The following is a 25,092-nucleotide window of genomic DNA, read 5'->3' as shown; positions in this document are numbered from 1 at the left end:
GCAGAAGGAACCGTGTCTAAAATCCAGATGAAACTTTGTTTGGAGATTAGGACCAGCAGTACTCTGGGTCAGCTGCTTATGTTTGGCTCAATGCGGTGAAGTCGTGAAAGAGCTCTTACTTGTGTGAACAAATGCCTATTTTTACAACAAACTCACACCAGAGGAAGGAAGAGATCACCCCATGTGAGAATTGCCTGGTGGATGGCCAGGGAAAATGAGGTTGTCATGAACATAAATGGTATTTTGGGAATGAAAAAGGATGATTTCATTGGCTGCTGGCAATTTTTGGTTTGTTGATGTAGCACATTATTCTAGCCTGGGTCAGTCTGTTTCTGCTCTCTAAAACTCCTTACGGAGTTGTGTTTGGCTTGACAATGGCAGTGGAGTAGGCAGGAGCACGGACAGATCTGGGACCAGGTCTAAAGTAGTGCACTGTATAGGGAATAGGGTGCCATTTGGGACGCACTGTAGTCTAGCAGTAGAGGCTGTTGTCTTACATGAGTCGTCAGTATTGATGCTGCTAGTCTCTTCTCTTTATTCCCATTTTTCTCCACAGACACCATGTTCACTTCTTCCTCTGCATTTCTGTTGTTTTTCTATTTCAGTTGAAAGAGAGGTCGTTCAGAAGAGGACCTTCACACGATGGATGAATCTGCATTTGGAGAAGGTAAGTCAGTCTACAGATCAGGATTTGGATCAATTGCGTTTCAATTGAAACGAAAATGTCCTACAATGCTTCTTTGTGAGAAATAATTGTAATTGTAATTTCGGGTTAACTTCCTGAATTGACTGAATTGAAATGGAATTGACCCCAACCCTGCTACATGTAAAATAACCCTAGGTTCAGGAAATAGTCTGCGTACTTCAGTTTGTGGTGAGATAAACTTCATTTTAGGGATTTCTCTTTCAACAACAACGAAATCCCTATAATTAAGTATATCTCATCACAAACAGGAGTACACAGACTAATTCCTGAACCTAGGGTTATTTAAGGTGTCAGAAGCACCTCATTTGTATTTTACTGCCTTCTCTCTGACAACACTTTGAGTCTATCCCTCACACAAACAAATAGTTGTTGCCTCTCCCTCTGCCGTATAAATGATAGATGGATGCAGAGGAACTGCTAGTGCAAAGAAAGACAACATAACAAATGAATTAGTCAGTAAATGCTAATCTGATGGAACGTGTAGATGCTATCTGTCTGTAATAGAGTGGATTTACTTCCCCCTGATGCTGTACAGGTGGTACTGTGGCTGCATCTCAAAATGGCAACCTTTTCCTTATATAGGGTCCATAGGGCTCTGGTCAAAAGTAGGGCACTATAAAGGGAATAGGGTGCCGCAGACATCAGTCATCAGACATCAGTCATCAGACATCAGTCATCAGTCATCAGACATCAGTCATCAGTCATCAGACATCAGTCATCAGACATCAGTCATCATACATCAGACATCAGACATCAGTCATCAGACATCAGTCATCAGACATCAGTCATCATACATCAGACATCAGTCATCAGTCATCAGACATCAGTCATCAGACATCAGTCATCATACATCAGTCATCAGACATCAGTCATCAGACATCAGTCATCAGACATCAGTCATCAGTCATCATACATCAGTCATCAGACATCAGTCATCAGACATCAGTCATCAGACATCATACATCAGACATCAGTCATCAGTCATCAGTCATCAGACATCAGTCATCATACATCAGACATCAGTCATCAGTCATCAGACATCAGTCATCAGACATCAGTCATCAGACATCATACATCAGACATCAGTCATCAGTCATCAGACATCAGTCATCAGACATCAGTCATCATACATCAGACATCAGTCATCAGTCATCAGACATCAGTCATCAGACATCAGTCATCATACATCAGACATCAGTCATCAGTCATCAGACATCAGTCATCAGACATCAGTCATCATACATCAGTCATCAGACATCAGTCATCAGACATCAGTCATCAGACATCAGTCATCAGTCATCATACATCAGTCATCAGACATCAGTCATCAGACATCAGTCATCAGACATCATACATCAGACATCAGTCATCAGTCATCAGACATCAGTCATCAGACATCAGTCATCATACATCAGACATCAGTCATCAGTCATCAGACATCAGTCATCAGACATCAGTCATCATACATCAGACATCAGTCATCAGTCATCAGACATCATACATCAGTCATCAGTCATCATACATCAGACATCAGTCATCAGTCATCAGACATCATACATCAGTCATCAGACATTAGTCATCATACATCATACATCAGACATCAGTCAGTCATCAGACATCATACATCAGTCATCAGTCATCAGTCATCATACATCAGTCATCATACATCATACATCAGACATCAGTCATCAGTCATCAGACATCAGTCATCAGTCATCAGTCATCAGTCATCATACATCATACATCATACATCAGTCATCAGACATCATACATCAGACATCAGTCATCAGACATCAGTCATCATGCATCATACATCAGTCATCAGATATCATACATCATACATCAGTCATCAGACATCAGTCATCAGATATCATACATCATACATCAGTCATCATACATCAGACGTCAGTCATCATACATCAGTCATCAGACATCATACATCAGTCATCATACATCAGTAATCAGTCTTCATATATCATACATCAGTCGTCATACATCAGACGTCAGACATCATACATCAGCCATCATACATCATACATCAGTCATCATACATCAGTATTCATACATCAGACATCAGTCATCAGTCATCAGTCTTCATATATCATACATCAGTCGTCATACATCAGACGTCAGACATCAGACATCAGACATCAGACAAACTCACTTTAGCTGTTGAGCATCATCAAAGGAAGACTGAAATGTGTTTACATTTTTACATCATCAAGGCTGTTGAAAGATGAATCTCCTCTCCTCTCCTCAGTGCACTCCTCCAATGGAGGTGAATGACCTGTTCAGAGATATCCAGGATGGAAGGATACTCATGGCCCTGCTGGAGGAACTGTCTGGATGCAAGCTGGTGAGATTTCCCTTTTAAACAATATTACACCATCCACAGTGTATTCAGATGTTAGTGGTGGTTTGTTGATTCATGTGCATGCATTCCAAATGGCACCCTATTCCCTATGGGCACTATGTAGGGAGGTAGTGCTGATTAATGACTGGTGTGTGTCACAAATTGCACCCTATTACCCTATTACCTAACCAAAGCCCTGGGGGCCCTGGTTAAAAGTAGTGCACTATATATGGAATAGGGTGCAATTTGTGAGGCAAGCCATGGATATGCTAGATATGGAGAAGTCGTGTGTTAAAGATTGTGTTTGAGTTTGTTATCAGTAGCTAACAAGACACATGTTGATCATTGTATGGTTGATGTCCTCCACCAGCTTCATGGATGGAAGCAGTCCTCACATCGTATCTTCAGACTGAACAACATCGCTAAGGTCCTTACCTTCCTGGAGGAGAGAAATGTGAGTATCACAGCCAATCACCTATGAATATCACAAGACAATTTTTGAAATCTTGCTTAAAGCACTAGCCAGTCCCACCAGAATTTCGCAGGGATTTTTGTGATATTTGTGGGTAATAATGCTTGATATTGCTGCGGCAGTTCTGACATTTTGCATGGCAATATGAAATGGTTTTGTCCAATTTGTCGCGACAATGCGCTGACGAGTAAAAAGGTTGCGACGGTGATGGGTTAATTTTATGCGATAATATTGTGATGATTTTACTGTTTTATGCAGAAACATTGCGGTGATAGGTAAAATTTGCAGGCCCTCTCATAATATGCAGGAATTGTTGATTTTCCCCAAAAATGTGCAATCGCAAAATTGCGAAATCCCGAAAGGACTGACTAGCATACCACAACTGTCTAAACCTCCAGTTGATTGGTTGTATTGTTTACCTGGGTGTGTTTACCTGCACAGGTGAAGCTGGTCAGTATTGACGCTGCAGATGTTGCCGATGGCAACTCTTCCATCGTTCTTGGACTCATCTGGAATATCATCCTGTTTTTCCAGGTAAACTCTCTCTCTCTCTTTCCTTCTCTTTCTCTTGCTCTTCTTACCTCTTGTCTTTCCACTGCTCGCTCTCTCGCCCTCTCTCTAGAAGATATTCAAATCATGAAATAAGGGCCTCCTCTGTCTCTCAGATCAAGGAGCTGACAGGGAACATTAAGAGTCAGTTCCCCTCGTCCTCTAGCCTCTCCTCGCTCCCCACCAGCTCAGACTCCGACACCTCCCACTCCAGCACGCCCTCCTTCGAGAGACCGCGCTCCATCGCCATGAGGGATCATGGGAAGCCCATCAAGACGCTCCTGCAGTGGGTCCAGAGACGAACCCGGAAGTGAGTGGTGATTGGACAGCAATCATATATCAATTTCATAAGAGATGATCTCACAAATTGGATAGTTTATTTGATTAGCCTGAAAAGCCAGTACAGGCAACAGTAAATACAGTAATATACATACACACAAGTTTGAAAGTTTGATTGCAATGCAGTTTTTCCAGACATCGTGTTTAAGTGTTGTCAGTTGTTGCTGACTTGCTGAGTCCTCTCTCTCTGTCTGTCTGTCTGTCTGTCTGTCTGTCTGTCTGTCTGTCTGTCTGTCTGTCTGTCTGTCTGTCTGTCTGTCTGTCTGTCTGTCTGTCTGTCTGTCTGTCTGTCTGTCTGTCAGGTATGGTGTGGCGGTGCAGGACTTTGGGAAGAGCTGGACCAGTGGGCTGGCCTTCCTGGCTGTCATTAAGTCTATAGACCCCAGCCTGGTGGACATGAGGAGAGCTCTGCTGAGGACAGCCAGGGAGAACCTAGAGGAGGCCTTCAGGACAGCCCACTACAGCCTGGGCATACCCAGACTACTGGATCCAGAGGGTAAACTATTCAATTCCAACTCAGTTCAATTAAATAAGACTTTATTCATTCCCACAAGGGGCAAATATTCTAGCCTGGCCTCAGATCAGTTTGTGCTGTATAGTTAACTCCTATGGCTGTTGTCATGCCAAACTGTTTGACATGACAGTGGTCATAGATATCAGTTGACAAGACAGCACAAGCAGATCTGGATCCGGGCTACAATTATGCTGGACAAGCAGTGTACATTTTCCACTAGTCTGTTGTCCTTCTGTTATAATTCTCACTTTAATATTTGCATAGACGTGACCATCAACCCTCCAGACGAGCAGTCCATCATGACCTATGTGTCCCAGTTCCTCGAGCACTTTCCTGGGATGGAGGAGGTGAGAGAGGCTGCATAGAGTGCATAGGGGTCTGGCCAAAAGTAGTGCACCATATAGGGATATGTAGTATAAACAAACCATAGGTGACACTCTCTCTCTCTCTCTCTCTCTCTCTCTCTCTCTCTCTCTCTCTCTCTCTCTCTCTCTCTCTCTCTCTCTCTCTCTCTCTCTCTCTCTCTCTCTCTCTCTCTCTCTCTCTCTCTCTCTCTCTCTCTCTCTCTCTCTCTCTCTCTCTCTCTCTCTCTCTCTCTCTCTCTCTCTCTCTCTCTCTCTCTCTCTCTCTCTCTCTCTCTCTCTCTCTCTCTCTCTCTCTCTCTCTCTCTCTCTCTCTCTCTCTCTCAGCCCCAGGAAAATGCATCTGATGTGATACAGAGGAGTGTGTCGTCGGGCAGACTCAGCTGTCGTGTCAACGACTCCTCCCACGACCTGAGGAACGGCGTCCACCGGAGCCGGGACAGAGAGAGGCCCTACGTGGTCCGGAGAGACTGGGTCCAGCCTCCGCCCAAAATCTTAATCTCCTCCGTCTCTGAGGATCTCAAGTCTCCTACTTCCCCGGTCGCAGTGGAGCGCTCCTGGGTCAACGAGGGCTCGTCGGTTGGGTCCACCCCCAGCCCTGTCTTCACTGTCTCCACCTCCAGCTCCCCGCAGCCCTCCTTCGTCGACTCGGTCATCGGCTCTGTGTCTTGCGACTCACCAATCAGTGACTCTGTCATCAGTTCACCAGACTCCTGCTGGGAGGGCCATCCAAACGAGGCAGTGACTCCAGACAGGTTTGTGGAGAGCCGTAGCGATGGGTCGCTATGCGACAGCGGGCTATCCTGGGACATGAGCATCCCTCCCTCTACCCCCCACGGGGTCACGCCTGACCTGGAGGAACCGTTGCCCTCGGTTATGGGGCTGACAGGGAAACCCCAGGATGGGGAGATGTTTGTTGACGAGGCAAACTACTCTCTAAACTCGTTGGTGAGCGCACAGGACAGATCCAGAACACGCCCAGAGAAAGAGGAGGACGAGGGGGAGAAAGAGGAGGACGGGGGGGAGAGAGAGGAGGACGAGGGGGAGAAAGAGGAGGACAAGGGGGAGAAAGAGGAGGACAAGGGGGAGAAAGAGGAGGATGGGGGGGAGAAAGAGGAGGACGGGGGGGAGAAAGAGGAGGAGGAGTATAACTACATTCTGGACCTGAGTGAGGACAAGGCAGCCAAGCAGGAGCCTGATCAAAGAGAAGGAAATAACAAGTACAGGTCAAGTACAGGTCAGAGTAACAGCGTTAACAAGGAGCAGGGGTGGCCATCTTTAGAGCTCTCTGACGAGCCTCAGGAAACTGACTCTGACCAGAAGGGGGAGAGTGTGTGTGAGGGTGAGAGTGTGTGTGAGGGTGAGAGTGTGTGTGGGGGTGAGAGTGTGCGTGAGGGTGAGAGAGGAGGAGCTGTGTGTTCTCCACAACATGAGAAAATCAGCCAATCAAAGCAGGGCTCTGACATCACACATCAGGAGACCCCCGACCTGCATGAAGAGCCCAATCAACGGGACACTGTCCTGGAGACAACAGACAGGACATCAGAATGTGCCAAGAAGGAAACGGCGGAACCATCTAGAGATTCCAGGAAGGCTGGAAACCCTGAGGAAGAGTTAGCTAAGGAACGTTCTGATAAATCAGAGGGTCAAAGTGATGTGACTGACAGAGTGGAGACGGAATACAGACAGACTACTTCTCTGACAGAGAGGGACAGCGATGGGGAGCGGTCCCTGGAGGAGTCAGAGGAAAGGCACAAGCAGGTCACAGAAGAGTATGAAACACAAGAGAAGATAACAGATGTTCAGAACAGCCACGTAGAGTCACAGGAGAACACTACGACACAGGTTGATGATGTCACAGAGTCAACGCATCCACAACCGTATATGGAAATGGACCAGAGTCGGACCATCCTGGGGGGCACCTCAGAACAATGTCAGGACCCGGTGGAGCAGAGCCATACTGGGACAACTCCTGCCTGCACAGATGGTGGGCAGAGTTCCACACTCCTAACAGAGGCCGGTAAGGAAGGGATCCTGAGCCCAGAGATAGAAGCGGAGGCTGGGGATGAAGACATGTGTGGGCACCCTGGAGGTTGCTTGGTTGAGAGGACTGGAAAGTGTGAGAGAGCCTCTTGTGTTGGAGATGCTGACGTGAATGTAGTAGCTCCTGAGGAGAAGAGAGTCGCAGAAAAGGAACATGACTGGGTGGATGGGTCTGGGACCACAGACAACACAGAGACCGTAGTGGACGTCCCCCATCAGTGCACGCCAGTTTCCATTATACCCCTTGACATGGTGTACTACCCCCACTATGACGTCCCCATCTCCCAGGTGATTGAGGCTTTTGTGGAGCCTAACCCTGGATCGGTCATCACTGGGCTGGTTCCTCAGTCTCCTCTCTTTGACACAAACACCCAGAGCCAGGCTGTACTGCATAGCCAGGAGGAGAGAGACTCAGATAAGGACACAGGGGATCATATTGATGGCGGTCATAGTGAGACAGAGGCCTCTGCTGTTGAAGAGACAGGGGACAAAATGGCCGACACAGAACAGAGTGAAACCAAGCCTGTGAATATGACCTATACAGACACTGAGAGGAGAAGTGCTTGGGAGTCTGAAAGTGAACCAATGGACTTGTTCTATACAGACAGTGATGCTGACGACAGTTCTAGATGGGCCCTTGAGGAGCCAATGACAGTGAGCGACACTCTGGAGCCAATGGATCTGTTCTACCCGGATACAGATGATTGTGGCCCTGTAGAGGAAGCAGAGAACGACGTGGAGACCTCGCCGTGGTCCTCCTCCTTCAGCAAGTCAGTAGAGACCTGGCCCTCAACCTTCAGTGTGGCAGCGCTACAACCAGCACCGTCCTCAGAACCAGAACCACTGCTAGAGACACACACACAGACACACACAGACTCACACACACACAACACGCTGTATCAAGAGGAACTCTGCGAGGTGTCAACCACACAGGAGCAGGATAAGGTAATCCAGTTTTTATGGAAGGCAAGGACAGATCTGTGTGTGTGTGTGTGTGTGTGTGTGTGTGTGTGTGTGTGTGTGTGTGTGTGTGTGTGTGTGTGTGTGCGTGCGTGCGTGCGTGCGTGCGTGCGTGCTTGCGTCTTTGTGCAGTGACCTGACCTTGTGTATGTACATGGTGATCCAAGCAACACCAGACAACATCAAAACGCTGTGACATTTCTCACATACACAGTAGGTCAGGTCACTGTCTCCATGTAATTCCATTGTGATAGTCTGTCTCAGATTCCATATATGGTGAACTACTTCCATCTGAGACGCAGAGAGATTATGACGTATGGGGCCCGGGTCAAAAGTAGTCCACTATAAAGGGAACTGGATGCTATTTGGGATGTATCCCTGTGTCTGCACTTATTATCGTTATTACCATGTCATCTAGTTTTTCTGGGAGTTTGATAATGTATGTCGTGTTTGTTGCTGTATGTTCTGACCCAGATGACAACCACCATGAATGATTGATAGGCCAGAGGAGCAGAGGAAGATAGATGGTGTATTTAGAGAGCGCTGCGCCGTGATATACCCTCTGAATCTAGATCACACCATCTGCATACCAAGCTCATATATTTATCAGTAATTTTGTACGCTTGGGCCAGTGAATCAATCATTAGAACGTGATCAGTGAGTTAACGACTTATAGAGTAGTTAGGTGTTAGAGAATTAGTGATATTTTTATGCTACTCTACTCTACAAGTCTCCTTTATCCCAACACCATCCACATTACCAGGTGGTGAGAGGGGGCTCTGGTGGATCAGACCCCCAGGAACGGTGCTCCATGCTGGGTGAGCAGACGGCGGGAGACGGTGCTGTGGTGGAGGTGGAGACCCACCGTGGGCCTGCTGAGAGCAGTGATCTCAACATGACTGACAAGGAGAGGCCTGGCTCTGCTGGTACTGCTGCCAGAGAAAGCAACGAGACCGTGAGGTAGGAGGCTATTCTTAGCCCCCCTGGTTCAGAAGAGGCTTCGTCCCAAACGGCACCCTACTCCCTCTTATAGTGTACTACTTTTGACCAAGGCTCTGCACAAAACTAGTGCACTGTGATAAAAATACAGTAGGTTTCATTTGGGGCACAGCCTGAGAAACTCAACAAAATTACAGCAGTGAAGGACATGACTGTTAGAGCAAATTGCCTTAAAAGTACTCTGGCTGCTCATAGAAATCAGTAGAGGCTCCAAGCAATTCAAGCAATGACTGATTCTGAAATGTTTTATAATAACACTCAAGGGTCTTTTTCCTCTTGGCTTTAATGAGGGAAATGTACTGTATGTTACTTACTGCATGTCGTTGCGCAAACAATAGCTGTAGAAACATGATGTTGTCTTTGTTCTGAATGAGAGCGTTCATACATTTTTAATCTAGCAGAAACATAAACATAGAATAAACTCTCTGTCACTCTCTCTCTCTGTCACTCTCTCTCGCTCGCTCTCTTTCACTCTCTTTCTCTCACTTTCTGAACAGAAGGAACGCTGACAGTGATGGAACCCTAGATGATCAGTGTTCTATGTGTTTTACTCCTCTCCACAAGAGGAAGAACAATGGCTCCAATGAGGTTTGTGGCAAAACATCTCAGATATTTTGTAAGGTAATAGAATTGTTACCTGTATAATTATTTTACCATTCGAGGAGTTACCTGTTATTTTATCATCGTTACTCATGTGTTATGGATTGTAATACTCAACCCTCTGTCCCATAGAACGACAATCAGAAAAGTTTGGCATCCAGCCGAACTCACTGTACCAAGTCTGACACCAGGTATGAATAAGTCAGTAGGTCTCTAGCCCTGAAGGGCTGGGTGGTGCATGGCAGTTATAGGCTCTTCACTGCAAAACAGCGGTTTGTTGCACGAACCGTTGCCCTCTTCCTCTTTTGTCACTGGGTGGGGTGTGGCTCGTCATCTAGTTGTTGCCATGACAACCCTCTTGTGTGAGTGTTGAGGCATCACAGGAGTCTGAGGGTGTTTTCAAATATAGTCCTCTTTAAAATAACTGATCTCAGTCCTCTTTAAAGTGAACTCTGGGGTAAAAAAAAAGTGAAAGAACTCAGTTCTCTTTGTATTCACACTGCCCTTGAGGACTCAACTCTTTTGCCAGTTCACTTCACCTATTTTGTGATCCGAGTCATCTTTGCAATCACATTGCTATGTTTAGAAAGGAAACAAGATCTTTTCCCAACATTCACTCAGTGCACTCTGGGTTTTAACCATGTGCAGGACAAGCCATTCCATTAGAATGTGTTATCAGACAGCTAGATATACACTATATATGCAAAATGATGTGGACACCCCTTCAAATGAGTGGATTTGGCTCTTTCAGCCACACCAGCTGCCCCAGTCAACTGTAAGGGCTGTTATTTTGACGTGGAAACGTCTAAGAGCAACAACGGCTCAGCCGCAAAGTGTAAAGCCACACAAGCTCACAGAACGGGACTGCCGAGGACTGAAGAGTATAAAAATCGTCTGTCCTCAGTTGCAACACTTACTATCGACTTCCAAACTGCCTCTGGAAGCAAGGTCATCACAATAACTGTTTGTCGGGAGCTTCATGAAATGGGTTTCCATGGCCGAGCAGCCGCACACAAGCCTAAGACCACCATGCGCAATGCCAAGCTGCAGCTGGGTGACCACATACTTTTGGTCATGTAGTGTACCTACTGACATTTTGGAAGCTGATAGATTATGTTTAGTTAAAATATGAGACAATAGTTGTAATCAGAAGATACTATTAACATGTAAATATTATTGGTTACAGAATAAATAAGAATAAATAACTGCAGATTAAATAATGCTGTAATTGACAATTGTACACCGAATTTAGGCTACTGGCCCTTTAAGAGCTAGAATAGATGTTGTACCCTATGTTGTGGTTCTCACCAGATATATTGTCTTCTCACACTATTCAACCCCCAATAAAATAAACAGCTTCTGAAGTGCTCTCAGCCTATAGATCACATATTGCACACAAATAATCTGAACTAAAAACTCCACACATATTTAGGAATTTCTGTGCATCCTTGACAATCGCTAATCAATGTAAAAAAAAACAGCACACATTTTATTCTGCACATCATCTTTTCTCTTTTGTGGCACCAATGGAAACAGTGTTGCAGTAGTCTAGTGTGAGGGGTTATAGCAGGGGAAACAGTGTTGCAGTAGTCTAGTGTGAGGGGTTATGGCAGTAGTCTAGTGTGAGGGGTTATAGCAGGGGAAACAGTGTTGCAGTAGTCTAGTGTGAGGGGTTATAGCAGGGGAAACAGTGTTGCAGTAGTCTAGTGTGAGGGGTTATGGCAGTAGTCTAGTGTGAGGGGTTATAGCAGGGGAAACGGTGTTGCAGTAGTCTAGTGTGAGGGGTTATAGCAGGGGAAACAGTGTTGCAGTAGTCTAGTGTGAGGGGTTATAGCAGGGGAAACAGTGTTGCAGTAGTCTAGTGTGAGGGGTTATAGCAGGGGAAACAGTGTTGCAGTAGTCTAGTGTGAGGGGTTATAGCAGGGGAAACAGTGTTGCAGTAGTCTAGTGTGAGGGGTTATAGCAGGGGAAACGGTGTTGCAGTAGTCTAGTGTGAGGGGTTATGGCAGTAGTCTAGTGTGAGGGGTTATGACAGTAGTCTAGTGTGAGGCGTTATGTCAGTAGTCTAGTGTGAGGGGTTATAGCAGGGGAAACAGTGTTGCAGTAGTCTAGTGTGAGGGGTTATGTCAGTAGTCTAGTGTGAGGGGTTATAGCAGGGGAAACAGTGTTGCAGTAGTCTAGTGTGAGGGGTTATGACAGGGGAAACAGTGTTGCAGTAGTCTAGTGTGAGGGGTTATAGCAAGGGAAACAGTGTTGCAGTAGTCTAGTGTGAGGGGTTATGACAGGGGAAACAGTGTTACAGTAGTCTAGTGTGAGGGGTTATGACAGGGGAAACAGTGTTGCAGTAGTCTAGTGTGAGGGGTTATAGCAGGGGAAACAGTGTTGCAGTAGTCTAGTGTGAGGGGTTATAGCAGGGGAAACAGTGTTGCAGTAGTCTAGTGTGAGGGGTTATAGCAGTAGTCTAGTGTGAGGGGTTATGACAGGGGAAACAGTGTTGCAGTAGTCTAGTGTGAGGGGTTATGACAGGGGAAACAGTGTTGCAGTAGTCTAGTGTGAGGGGTTATGTCAGTAGTCTAGTGTGAGGGGTTATAGCAGGGGAAACAGTTTTGCAGTAGTCTAGTGTGAGGGGTTATAGCAAGGGAAACAGTGTTGCAGTAGTCTAGTGTGAGGGGTTATGACAGAGGAAACAGTGTTGCAGTAGTCTAGTGTGAGGGGTTATGTCAGTAGTCTAGTGTGAGGGGTTATAGCAGGGGAAACAGTGTTGCAGTAGTCTAGTGTGAGGGGTTATGACAGAGGAAACAGTGTTGCAGTAGTCTAGTGTGAAGGGTTATGTCAGTAGTCTAGTGTGAGGGGTTATAGCAGGGGAAACAGTGTTGCAGTAGTCTAGTGGGAGGGGTTATGACAGTAGTCTAGTGGGAGGGGTTATGACAGTAGTCTAGTGTGAGGGTTTATGTCAGTAGTTTAGTGTGAGGGTTTATAACAGTAGTCTAGTGTGAGGGTTTATGTCAGTAGTCTAGTGTGAGGGTTTATGACAGTAGTCTAGTGTGAGGGTTTATGACAGTAGTCTAGTGTGAGGGGTTATAGCAGGGGAAACAGTGTTGCAGTAGTCTAGTGGGAGGGGTTATGACAGTAGTCTAGTGTGAGGGTTTATGACAGTAGTCTAGTGTGAGGGGTTATGTCAGTAGTCTAGTGTGAGGGGTTATAGCAGGGGAAACAGTGTTGCAGTAGTCTAGTGGGAGGGGTTATGACAGTAGTCTAGTGTGGGGGTTTATGACAGTAGTCTAGTGTGAGGGTTTATGTCAGTAGTCTAGTGTGAGGGGTTATGTCAGTAGTCTAGTGTGAGGGGTTATAGCAGGGGAAACAGTGTTGCAGTAGTCTAGTGTGAGGGTTTATGACAGTAGTCTAGTGTGAGGGTTTATGTCAGTAGTCTAGTGTGAGGGGTTATGTCAGTAGTCTAGTGTGAGGGGTTATAGCAGGGGAAACAGTGTTGCAGTAGTCTAGTGTGAGGGTTTATGTCAGTAGTCTAGTGTGAGGGGTTATGACAGGGGAAACGGTGTTGCAGTAGTCTAGTGTGAGGGGTTATGACAGTAGTCTAGTGTGAGGGGTTATGACAGGGGAAACGGTGTTGCAGTAGTCTAGTGTGAGGGTTCATGTCAGTAGTCTAGTGTGAGGGGTTATAGCAGGGGAAACAGTGTTGCAGTAGTCTAGTGGGAGGGGTTATGACAGTAGTCTAGTGTGGGGGTTTATGACAGTAGTCTAGTGTGAGGGTTTATGTCAGTAGTCTAGTGTGAGGGGTTATGTCAGTAGTCTGGTGTGAGGGGTTATAGCAGGGGAAACAGTGTTGCAGTAGTCTAGTGTGAGGGTTTATGACAGTAGTCTAGTGTGAGGGTTTATGTCAGTAGTCTAGTGTGAGGGGTTATGTCAGTAGTCTAGTGTGAGGGGTTATAGCAGGGGAAACAGTGTTGCAGTAGTCTAGTGTGAGGGTTTATGTCAGTAGTCTAGTGTGAGGGGTTATAGCAGGGGAAACAGTGTTGCAGTAGTCTAGTGTGAGGGTTTATGACAGTAGTCTAGTATGAGTGGTTATGACAGGGGAAACAGTGTTGCAGTAGTCTAGTGTGAGGGTTTATGTCAGTAGTCTAGTGTGAGGGTTTATGACAGTAGTCTAGTGTGAGGGGTTATGGCAGTAGTCTAGTGTGAGGGGTTATAGCAGGGGAAACGGTGTTACAGTAGTCTAGTGTGAGGGGTTATAGCAGGGGAAACAGGGTTGCAGTAGTCTAGTGTGAGGGGTTATGGCAGTAGTCTAGTGTGAGGGTTTATGACAGTAGTCTAGTGTGAGGGTTTATGACAGTAGTCTAGTGTGAGGGTTTATGACAGTAGTCTAGTGTGAGGGTTTATGACAGTAGTCTAGTGTGAGGGTTTATGACAGTAGTCTAGTGTGAGGGGTTATAGCAGGGGAAACAGTGTTGCAGTAGTCTAGTGGGAGGGGTTATGACAGTAGTCTAGTGTGAGGGGTTATGACAGTAGTCTAGTGTGAGGGTTTATGACAGTAGTCTAGTGTGAGGGTTTATGACAGTAGTCTAGTGTGAGGGTTTATGACAGTAGTCTAGTGTGAGGGTTTATGACAGTAGTCTAGTGTGAGGGTTTATGACAGGGGAAACGGTGTTGCAGTAGTCTAGTGTGAGGGTTTATGTCAGTAGTCTATTGTGAGGGGTTATAGCAGGGAAACAGTGTTGCAGTAGTCTAGTGTGAGGGGTTATAGCAGGGGAAACGGTGTTACAGTAGTCTAGTGTGAGGGGTTATAGCAGTAGTCTAGTGTGAGGGGTTATAGCAGGGGAAACAGTGTTGCAGTAGTCTAGTGTGAGGGGTTATGACAGGGGAAACAGAGTTGCAGTTGTCTAGTGTGAGGGGTTATGTCAGTAGTCTAGTGTGAGGGGTTATAGCAGGGGAAACAGTGTTGCAGTAGTCTAGTGGGAGGGGTTATGACAGTAGTCTAGTGGGAGGGGTTATGACAGTAGTCTAGTGTGAGGGTTTATGTCAGTAGTTTAGTGTGAGGGTTTATGACAGTAGTCTAGTGTGAGGGTTTATGTCAGTAGTCTAGTGTGAGGGTTTATGACAGTAGTCTAGTGTGAGGGGTTATGGCAGTAGTCTAGTGTGAGGGGTTATAGCAGGGGAAACGGTGTTACAGTAGTCTAGTGTGAGGGGTTATAGAAGGGGAAACAGGGTTGCAGTAGTCTAGTGGGAGGGGTTATAGCAGGAGTCTAGTGTGAGGGTTTATGACAGTAGTCTAGTGTGAGGGTTTATGTCAGTAGTCTAGTGTGAGGGTTTATGACAGTAGTCTAGTGTGAGGGTTTATGACAGTAGTCTAGTGTGAGGGTTTATGACAGTAGTCTAGTGTGAGGGTTTATGTCAGTAGTCTAGTGTGAGGGTTTATGACAGGGGAAACGGTGTTGCAGTAGTCTAGTGTGAGGGTTCATGTCAGTAGTCTAGTGTGAGGGGTTATAGCAGGGGAAACAGTGTTGCAGTAGTCTAGTGTGAGGGGTTATAGCAGGGGAAACGGTGTTACAGTAGTCTAGTGTGAGGGGTTATAGCAGTAGTCTAGTGTGAGGGGTTATAGCAGGGGAAACAGTGTTGCAGTAGTCTAGTGTGAGGGGTTATGACAGGGGAAACAGTGTTGCAGTTGTCTAGTGTGAGGGGTTATGACAGGGGAAACAGTGTTGCAGTTGTCTAGTGTGAGGGGTTATAGCAGGGGAAACGGTGTTGCAGTAGTCTAGTGTGAGGGTTTATGTCAGTAGTCTAGTGTGAGGGGTTATGTCAGTAGTCTAGTGTGAGGGGTTATAGCAGGGGAAACAGTGTTGCAGTAGTCTAGTGTGAGGGTTTATGACAGGGGAAACGGTGTTGCAGTAGTCTAGTGTGAGGGGTTATGACAGGGGAAACAGTGTTGCAGTAGTCTAGTGTGAGGGGTTATGACAGGGGAAACAGTGTTGCAGTTGTCTAGTGTGAGGGGTTATGTCAGTAGTCTAGTGTGAGGGGTTATAGCAGGGGAAACGGTGTTGCAGTAGTCTAGTGTGAGGGTTTATGTCAGTAGTCTAGTGTGAGGGGTTATGTCAGTAGTCTAGTGTGAGGGGTTATAGCAGGGGAAACAGTGTTGCAGTAGTCTAGTGTGAGGGTTTATGACAGGGGAAACGGTGTTGCAGTAGTCTAGTGTGAGGGTTTATGACAGGGGAAACGGTGTTGCAGTAGTCTAGTGTGAGGGGTTATAGCAGGGGAAACAGTGTTGCAGTAGTCTAGTGTGAGGGGTTATAGCAGGGGAAACAGTGTTGCAGTAGTCTAGTGTGAGGGGTTATGACAGGGGAAACAGTGTTGCAGTAGTCTAGTGTGAGGGGTTATGTCAGTAGTCTAGTGTGAGGGGTTATAGCAGGGGAAACAGTGTTGCAGTAGTCTAGTGTGAGGGGTTATAGCAGGGGAAACGGTGTTACAGTAGTCTAGTGTGAGGGGTTATAGCAGGGGAAACAGTGTTGCAGTAGTCTAGTGGGAGGGGTTATGACAGTAGTCTAGTGGGAGGGGTTATGACAGTAGTCTAGTGTGAGGGGTTATAGCAGGGGAAACGGTGTTACAGTAGTCTAGTGTGAGGGGTTATAGCAGTAGTCTAGTGTGAGGGGTTATAGCAGGGGAAACAGTGTTGCAGTAGTCTAGTGTGAGGGGTTATGACAGGGGAAACAGAGTTGCAGTTGTCTAGTGTGAGGGGTTATGTCAGTAGTCTAGTGTGAGGGGTTATAGCAGGGGAAACAGTGTTGCAGTAGTCTAGTGGGAGGGGTTATGACAGTAGTCTAGTGGGAGGGGTTATGACAGTAGTCTAGTGTGAGGGTTTATGTCAGTAGTTTAGTGTGAGGGTTTATGACAGTAGTCTAGTGTGAGGGTTTATGTCAGTAGTCTAGTGTGAGGGTTTATGACAGTAGTCTAGTGTGAGGGGTTATGGCAGTAGTCTAGTGTGAGGGGTTATAGCAGGGGAAACAGGGTTGCAGTAGTCTAGTGGGAGGGGTTATAGCAGTAGTCTAGTGTGAGGGTTTATGACAGTAGTCTAGTGTGAGGGTTTATGTCAGTAGTCTAGTGTGAGGGTTTATGACAGTAGTCTAGTGTGAGGGTTTATGACAGTAGTCTAGTGTGAGGGTTTATGACAGTAGTCTAGTGTGAGGGTTTATGTCAGTAGTCTAGTGTGAGGGTTTATGACAGGGGAAACGGTGTTGCAGTAGTCTAGTGTGAGGGTTCATGTCAGTAGTCTAGTGTGAGGGGTTATAGCAGGGGAAACAGTGTTGCAGTAGTCTAGTGTGAGGGGTTATAGCAGGGGAAACGGTGTTACAGTAGTCTAGTGTGAGGGGTTATAGCAGTAGTCTAGTGTGAGGGGTTATAGCAGGGGAAACAGTGTTGCAGTAGTCTAGTGTGAGGGGTTATGACAGGGGAAACAGTGTTGCAGTTGTCTAGTGTGAGGGGTTATGACAGGGGAAACAGTGTTGCAGTTGTCTAGTGTGAGGGGTTATAGCAGGGGAAACGGTGTTGCAGTAGTCTAGTGTGAGGGTTTATGTCAGTAGTCTAGTGTGAGGGGTTATGTCAGTAGTCTAGTGTGAGGGGTTATAGCAGGGGAAACAGTGTTGCAGTAGTCTAGTGTGAGGGTTTATGACAGGGGAAACGGTGTTGCAGTAGTCTAGTGTGAGGGGTTATAGCAGTAGTCTAGTGTGAGGGGTTATAGCAGGGGAAACAGTGTTGCAGTAGTCTAGTGTGAGGGGTTATGACAGGGGAAACAGAGTTGCAGTTGTCTAGTGTGAGGGGTTATGTCAGTAGTCTAGTGTGAGGGGTTATAGCAGGGGAAACAGTGTTGCAGTAGTCTAGTGGGAGGGGTTATGACAGTAGTCTAGTGGGAGGGGTTATGACAGTAGTCTAGTGTGAGGGTTTATGTCAGTAGTTTAGTGTGAGGGTTTATGACAGTAGTCTAGTGTGAGGGTTTATGTCAGTAGTCTAGTGTGAGGGTTTATGACAGTAGTCTAGTGTGAGGGGTTATGGCAGTAGTCTAGTGTGAGGGGTTATAGCAGGGGAAACGGTGTTACAGTAGTCTAGTGTGAGGGGTTATAGAAGGGGAAACAGGGTTGCAGTAGTCTAGTGGGAGGGGTTATAGCAGGAGTCTAGTGTGAGGGTTTATGACAGTAGTCTAGTGTGAGGGTTTATGTCAGTAGTCTAGTGTGAGGGTTTATGACAGTAGTCTAGTGTGAGGGTTTATGACAGTAGTCTAGTGTGAGGGTTTATGACAGTAGTCTAGTGTGAGGGTTTATGTCAGTAGTCTAGTGTGAGGGTTTATGACAGGGGAAACGGTGTTGCAGTAGTCTAGTGTGAGGGGTTATAGCAGGGGAAACAGTGTTGCAGTAGTCTAGTGTGAGGGGTTATAGCAGGGGAAACGGTGTTACAGTAGTCTAGTGTGAGGGGTTATAGCAGTAGTCTAGTGTGAGGGGTTATAGCAGGGGAAACAGTGTTGCAGTAGTCTAGTGTGAGGGGTTATGACAGGGGAAACAGTGTTGCAGTTGTCTAGTGTGAGGGGTTATGACAGGGGAAACAGTGTTGCAGTTGTCTAGTGTGAGGGGTTATAGCAGGGGAAACGGTGTTGCAGTAGTCTAGTGTGAGGGTTTATGTCAGTAGTCTAGTGTGAGGGGTTATGTCAGTAGTCTAGTGTGAGGGGTTATAGCAGGGGAAACAGTGTTGCAGTAGTCTAGTGTGAGGGTTTATGACAGGGGAAACGGTGTTGCAGTAGTCTAGTGTGAGGGGTTATGACAGGGGAAACAGTGTTGCAGTAGTCTAGTGTGAGGGGTTATGACAGGGGAAACAGTGTTGCAGTTGTCTAGTGTGAGGGGTTATGTCAGTAGTCTAGTGTGAGGGGTTATAGCAGGGGAAACGGTGTTGCAGTAGTCTAGTGTGAGGGTTTATGTCAGTAGTCTAGTGTGAGGGGTTATGTCAGTAGTCTAGTGTGAGGGGTTATAGCAGGGGAAACAGTGTTGCAGTAGTCTAGTGTGAGGGTTTATGACAGGGGAAACGGTGTTGCAGTAGTCTAGTGTGAGGGTTTATGACAGGGGAAACGGTGTTGCAGTAGTCTAGTGTGAGGGGTTATAGCAGGGGAAACAGTGTTGCAGTAGTCTAGTGTGAGGGGTTATAGCAGGGGAAACAGTGTTGCAGTAGTCTAGTGTGAGGGGTTATGACAGGGGAAACAGTGTTGCAGTAGTCTAGTGTGAGGGGTTATGTCAGTAGTCTAGTGTGAGGGGTTATAGCAGGGGAAACAGTGTTGCAGTAGTCTAGTGTGAGGGGTTATAGCAGGGGAAACGGTGTTACAGTAGTCTAGTGTGAGGGGTTATAGCAGGGGAAACAGTGTTGCAGTAGTCTAGTGGGAGGGGTTATGACAGTAGTCTAGTGGGAGGGGTTATGACAGTAGTCTAGTGTGAGGGGTTATAGCAGGGGAAACGGTGTTACAGTAGTCTAGTGTGAGGGGTTATAGCAGTAGTCTAGTGTGAGGGGTTATAGCAGGGGAAACAGTGTTGCAGTAGTCTAGTGTGAGGGGTTATGACAGGGGAAACAGAGTTGCAGTTGTCTAGTGTGAGGGGTTATGTCAGTAGTCTAGTGTGAGGGGTTATAGCAGGGGAAACAGTGTTGCAGTAGTCTAGTGGGAGTGGTTATGACAGTAGTCTAGTGGGAGGGGTTATGACAGTAGTCTAGTGTGAGGGTTTATGTCAGTAGTTTAGTGTGAGGGTTTATGACAGTAGTCTAGTGTGAGGGTTTATGTCAGTAGTCTAGTGTGAGGGTTTATGACAGTAGTCTAGTGTGAGGGGTTATGGCAGTAGTCTAGTGTGAGGGGTTATAGCAGGGGAAACAGGGTTGCAGTAGTCTAGTGGGAGGGGTTATAGCAGTAGTCTAGTGTGAGGGTTTATGACAGTAGTCTAGTGTGAGGGTTTATGTCAGTAGTCTAGTGTGAGGGTTTATGACAGTAGTCTAGTGTGAGGGTTTATGACAGTAGTCTAGTGTGAGGGTTTATGACAGTAGTCTAGTGTGAGGGTTTATGTCAGTAGTCTAGTGTGAGGGTTTATGACAGGGGAAACGGTGTTGCAGTAGTCTAGTGTGAGGGTTCATGTCAGTAGTCTAGTGTGAGGGGTTATAGCAGGGGAAACAGTGTTGCAGTAGTCTAGTGTGAGGGGTTATAGCAGGGGAAACGGTGTTACAGTAGTCTAGTGTGAGGGGTTATAGCAGTAGTCTAGTGTGAGGGGTTATAGCAGGGGAAACAGTGTTGCAGTAGTCTAGTGTGAGGGGTTATGACAGGGGAAACAGTGTTGCAGTTGTCTAGTGTGAGGGGTTATGACAGGGGAAACAGTGTTGCAGTTGTCTAGTGTGAGGGGTTATAGCAGGGGAAACGGTGTTGCAGTAGTCTAGTGTGAGGGTTTATGTCAGTAGTCTAGTGTGAGGGGTTATGTCAGTAGTCTAGTGTGAGGGGTTATAGCAGGGGAAACAGTGTTGCAGTAGTCTAGTGTGAGGGTTTATGACAGGGGAAACGGTGTTGCAGTAGTCTAGTGTGAGGGGTTATGACAGGGGAAACAGTGTTGCAGTAGTCTAGTGTGAGGGGTTATGACAGGGGAAACAGTGTTGCAGTTGTCTAGTGTGAGGGGTTATGTCAGTAGTCTAGTGTGAGGGGTTATAGCAGGGGAAACGGTGTTGCAGTAGTCTAGTGTGAGGGTTTATGTCAGTAGTCTAGTGTGAGGGGTTATGTCAGTAGTCTAGTGTGAGGGGTTATAGCAGGGGAAACAGTGTTGCAGTAGTCTAGTGTGAGGGTTTATGACAGGGGAAACGGTGTTGCAGTAGTCTAGTGTGAGGGTTTATGACAGGGGAAACGGTGTTGCAGTAGTCTAGTGTGAGGGGTTATAGCAGGGGAAACAGTGTTGCAGTAGTCTAGTGTGAGGGGTTATAGCAGGGGAAACAGTGTTGCAGTAGTCTAGTGTGAGGGGTTATGACAGGGGAAACAGTGTTGCAGTAGTCTAGTGTGAGGGGTTATGTCAGTAGTCTAGTGTGAGGGGTTATAGCAGGGGAAACAGTGTTGCAGTAGTCTAGTGTGAGGGGTTATAGCAGGGAAAACAGTGTTGCAGTTGTCTAGTGTGTGGTGCAGGAATATTGACAAGGGAACCTGGGGAACTTTGTGTTCACATTGCCCTAACACTCCTTTGGAGTGTTCACACTGCCCTAACACTCCTTTGGAGTGTTCACACTGCCCTAACACTCCTTTGGAGTGTTCACACTGCACAAAAAAAGGTGGGAAACACTGTGATATTCGACTGATATCATCCCTCCTGTTGTAATAGTGTGAAACGTTTAAATCATTAAATAATCTACAGCCCTCTGGGGAGGGAGATGCCAGACAGATAGTTTGTGTCCCAAATGGCACCCTATTCCTTTTGTAGTGCTCTACTTTTGACCAAGGCCCATAGGGCTCAGCATAGGGAACAGGGTCCCATTTAAGATTCAGCTATAGGGGTATCTGGTATCTGGTGCTCAGGAACAAAGGTGTTATGTTAGTAGTTATTAGGAGGAGCCAGGAGTTTTTCCTTAATATGTGACCTGACTATAGAAACCATCAGGTCCTAGTTATAGCTATGTAGTTTATAACTAGGGCCCATAGTTTTTCCTAGTAATATCCAAACATCCGGACAAATGTATATTATTAATATCAGACAGCTGGGTAACATGAACAACACTTCAAGGAAAATGTTACGGACAGCTGTTCTACGGGCTGGATAAATGAAATCCATCATGGGCTTTTGTTTTGGTATCATTAAAGAAGCCGAGCAGCTTTTTATATTCTAAACCCTTTTTATTTAACCTCTGACCCCTTTTACTACCATGAATAGTAGCTCTGCTGTTGATGTTGACATAAAGAGATAAACTCTCAAGTCTGTTTAGTTCTGTTGACCTTCTGCTAAACCCTGTTCTGTGTGTGTGTGTGTGTGTGTGTGTGTGTGTGTGTGTGTGTGTGTGTGTGTGTGTGTGTGTGTGTGTGTGTGTGTGTGTGTGTGTGTGTGTGTGTGTGTGTGTGTGTGTGTGTGTGTGTGTGTAGCTGGAAGAAGATACAGATTCCAACGTCATTGACAGAGTACTACGTTCTCCTGCTGCTGTGGCTGGTCCTCTACTGTCTGTTGGTGCTGCCACAGATTCACTACAGAGACCTGCCACGCCTTCTGCTCAACCTGGGCAAATGAACACACACACACACACACACACACACAGACAGATACACATGTCATGTACATGTCACACACACGACACATACACAAGCACGTACACACATACACACACTCATTCTCACAGGCATGCATACACACACACACACTCATTCTCACAGGCATGCACACACACACACACTCATTCTCACAGGCATACACACACACACACACTCATTCTCACAGGCATACACACACACACACACTCATTCTCACAGGCATGCACACACACACACACACTTTGCTATCTTCTCCAGTCAACATTGTCCCTCATTCATATCGGCCCTAACCCTTTTCCTTTCAACACATTTCATATCGACAGCAAATTAAGGCTTTTTTTTATTCCAGAATCATTTAAAGGTTTTTAAAGATTCTGCTCTTTGGCTTTTAATGTGGCTTGAACTGATATGCTTACATTGTAAAGACAAAGCTATAACTCTGTATGTTTCTCTGAGTTTATTGATGTACAAAGAGAGAAGTCTTGTAAGAGTCTGTAGGATTGTACAGAACACATTATTTAAAATGTTTTGTTTTCTGCAAAGAGTTTGAATACAGTTTATGAAGCTTTGCAGTGGGCCCATGTATGTAAATGTTGTGGGAAAACATGTTTCAGATTCATCCCTTTATGTCATTTTAGAATTTACACACCGTTTCATAAGAAAAAGTTAGAAAATGTGTGGTATTTCACAGACGCACAAATATCACATCCAAGACATGCTAACCTCTCACCATTACAATAGCAAGGTAGGTTACGATTTTCTATCGTACCTCCAAGACATGCTAACCTCTCACCATTACAATAGCAAGGTAGGTTACAATTTTCTATCGTACCTCCAAGACATGCTAACCTCTCACCATTACAATAGCAAGGTAGGTTAGCATTTTCTATCGTACCTCCAAGACATGCTAACCTCTCACCATTACAATAGCAAGGTAGGTTAGCATTTTCTATCATACCTCCAAGACATGCTAACCTCTCACCATTTCAATAGCAAGGTAGGTTACGGTTTTCTATCGTACCTCCAAGACATGCTAACCTCTCACCATTACAATAGCAAGGTAGGTTAGCATTTTCCATCATACCTCCAAGACATGCTAACCTCTCACCATTTCAATAGCAGGGTAGGTTAGCATTTTCTATCATACCTCCAAGACATGCTAACCTCTCACCATTACAATAGCAAGGTAGGTTAACATTTTCTCATACCTCCAAGACATGCTAACCTCTCACCATTACAAAAGCAAGGTAGGTTAGCATTTTCTATCATTCCTCCAAGACATGCTAACCTCTCACCATTACAATAGCAAGGTAGGTTAGCATTTTTGGGGGGGTATGATATTTGTGCGTCTGTAACTTTCTCACTCATCATTACTCACAATTAATTCAGGACTATCTGTAATCATGGTAGCATCCACATTAATGTAGAAGTGTTTAGAAACATATTCTGTAATTATTTACAATAAAAGTGACTCCAAATGACACAACACATTATTTACCATTAATTTCTGTTGGGTGCAAAGTAATCTGAAACACAACCAAATCAAACAGAAAATGCTTGATGTAATCACTGTGTGCTAGGAAAATGGGACCAAATACTAAACTTTTGACTACTTTAATACACATATAAATCAATTTGTCCCAATACTTTTGGTCCCCTAAAATGGGGGTACTATGTAAAAAAAAAAAGTGCTGTAATTTCTAAACGGTTCACCCAGTATGGATAAAAATGCTCAAATTAAAGCTGACAGTCTGCACCTTAACCTCATAGTCAATGTATCATTTCCAATCCAAAGTGCTGGACTACAGAGCCAAAACAACATCAAAAAATGTCACTGTCCCAATACTTTTGGAGCTCACTGTATTTACACATTTGAGATAAAGCACACATTTCATTGGGCGATGAACCTCTAGAAGGTACTACTTGTCTTACAATAATCTCTCAGTGGATTCTGCAGAGGCTTGAGACGGTGTCAGTTGTGAGGCTTGGAGGGTGTCAGTTGCGAGGCTTGGAGGGTGTCAGTTGTGAGGCTTAGAGGGTGTCAGTTGTGAGGCTTGGAGGGTGTCAGTTGTGAGGCTTGGAGGTTGTCAGTTGTGAGGCTTGGAGGGTGTCAGCTGAGAGGCTTGGAGGGTGTCAGTTGTGAGGCTTGGAGGGTGTCAGTTGAGAGTCTTGGATACGTTGGAAGTACAGTATATTAAGGCATTTTTTAAGTTTAACGATTCATTCTGTTAAATAGTTATGTTTGTATGCCTGTGGGTTGTTTTTTAAACTGCTGTGATTGATTCAGCTGTGCTTGAGCTTGTAAAAGTCCTTTTAATAAAAAGAGAATGGTTTATGAAATGTTTCTTTAGAAATGTTTTTTTAACAATGTCTGTAATTAAGTAATGTACTATGATAAACATTTTATTTAAATCTGCTTTTGTTTTTACAGCCACCTGAATCTTCAAAATAATTCCTCCAACTAGCACAGAATTCCTATGAAATAAGATTGTATTTGTCACATGCGCCGAATACAACAGGTGTAGACTATACCATGAAATGCTTATTTACGATCCCTTTCCCAACAATGCAGAGTTAAAAAGTACCAAAAAATGTGCTAAATAAAAAAAGGAAATAGTAACACAATAAAATAATAATAACAAGACTATAAACAAGAACTTACCGGTACCGAGTCAATATGCAGGGATACGAGGTAATTGAGGTAATTATGCACATGTAGGTAAGGGTAAAAGTGACAAGGCAATCAGGATAGATAATAAACAGAGTAGCAGCAATGTATGCAAAGAGTGAAAGTGTGAGTGTGTGTGCGGTGTCAATATGTGTGAGTGTGTGTGCGGTGTCAGTGTGTGTGTGTGCATGCGTGCGTGCGTTGGTGTCAGTGTAGTTGTGTGAGTGTGTAGGAACTT

At 45.5% G+C, this 25,092-nt stretch overlaps 1 protein-coding gene across 2 annotated transcripts in view; it reads left to right on the top strand.

Moving 5' to 3' along the window:
- The window catches only part of LOC110505812 (uncharacterized), a 52,468-nt gene extending 27,942 nt beyond the window's left edge, over positions 1-24,526 (top strand). Inside the window, exons 2-13 of one of the 2 annotated variants that reach the window (XM_090219353.1) lie at positions 606-667; positions 2,967-3,062; positions 3,430-3,513; positions 3,973-4,065; positions 4,197-4,390; positions 4,722-4,915; positions 5,198-5,280; positions 5,623-8,283; positions 9,062-9,258; positions 9,798-9,885; positions 10,030-10,088; positions 22,025-24,526. In XM_090219353.1, the coding sequence (XP_090075479.1) occupies positions 606-667; positions 2,967-3,062; positions 3,430-3,513; positions 3,973-4,065; positions 4,197-4,390; positions 4,722-4,915; positions 5,198-5,280; positions 5,623-8,283; positions 9,062-9,258; positions 9,798-9,885; positions 10,030-10,088; positions 22,025-22,166 (3,953 nt within the window). In that variant the 3' untranslated portion in view covers positions 22,167-24,526. Of the gene's footprint in view, positions 1-605; positions 668-2,966; positions 3,063-3,429; positions 3,514-3,972; positions 4,066-4,196; positions 4,391-4,721; positions 4,916-5,197; positions 5,281-5,622; positions 8,284-9,061; positions 9,259-9,794; positions 9,886-10,029; positions 10,089-22,024 lie in introns of both variants that reach the window. The other variant, XM_090219352.1, reaches the window with a different exon arrangement.
- Positions 24,527-25,092: the final 566 nt, after the last annotated feature.

Source organism: Oncorhynchus mykiss, chromosome 25 (assembly GCF_057628025.1).
Source record: "Oncorhynchus mykiss isolate SJ-2025 chromosome 25, ASM5762802v1, whole genome shotgun sequence".
Classification (NCBI taxonomy): Eukaryota; Metazoa; Chordata; class Actinopteri; order Salmoniformes; family Salmonidae; genus Oncorhynchus; species Oncorhynchus mykiss.
The sequence above is the reverse complement of the archived record's forward strand: the minus strand, read 5'-3'. Positions and strand labels throughout refer to the sequence as shown.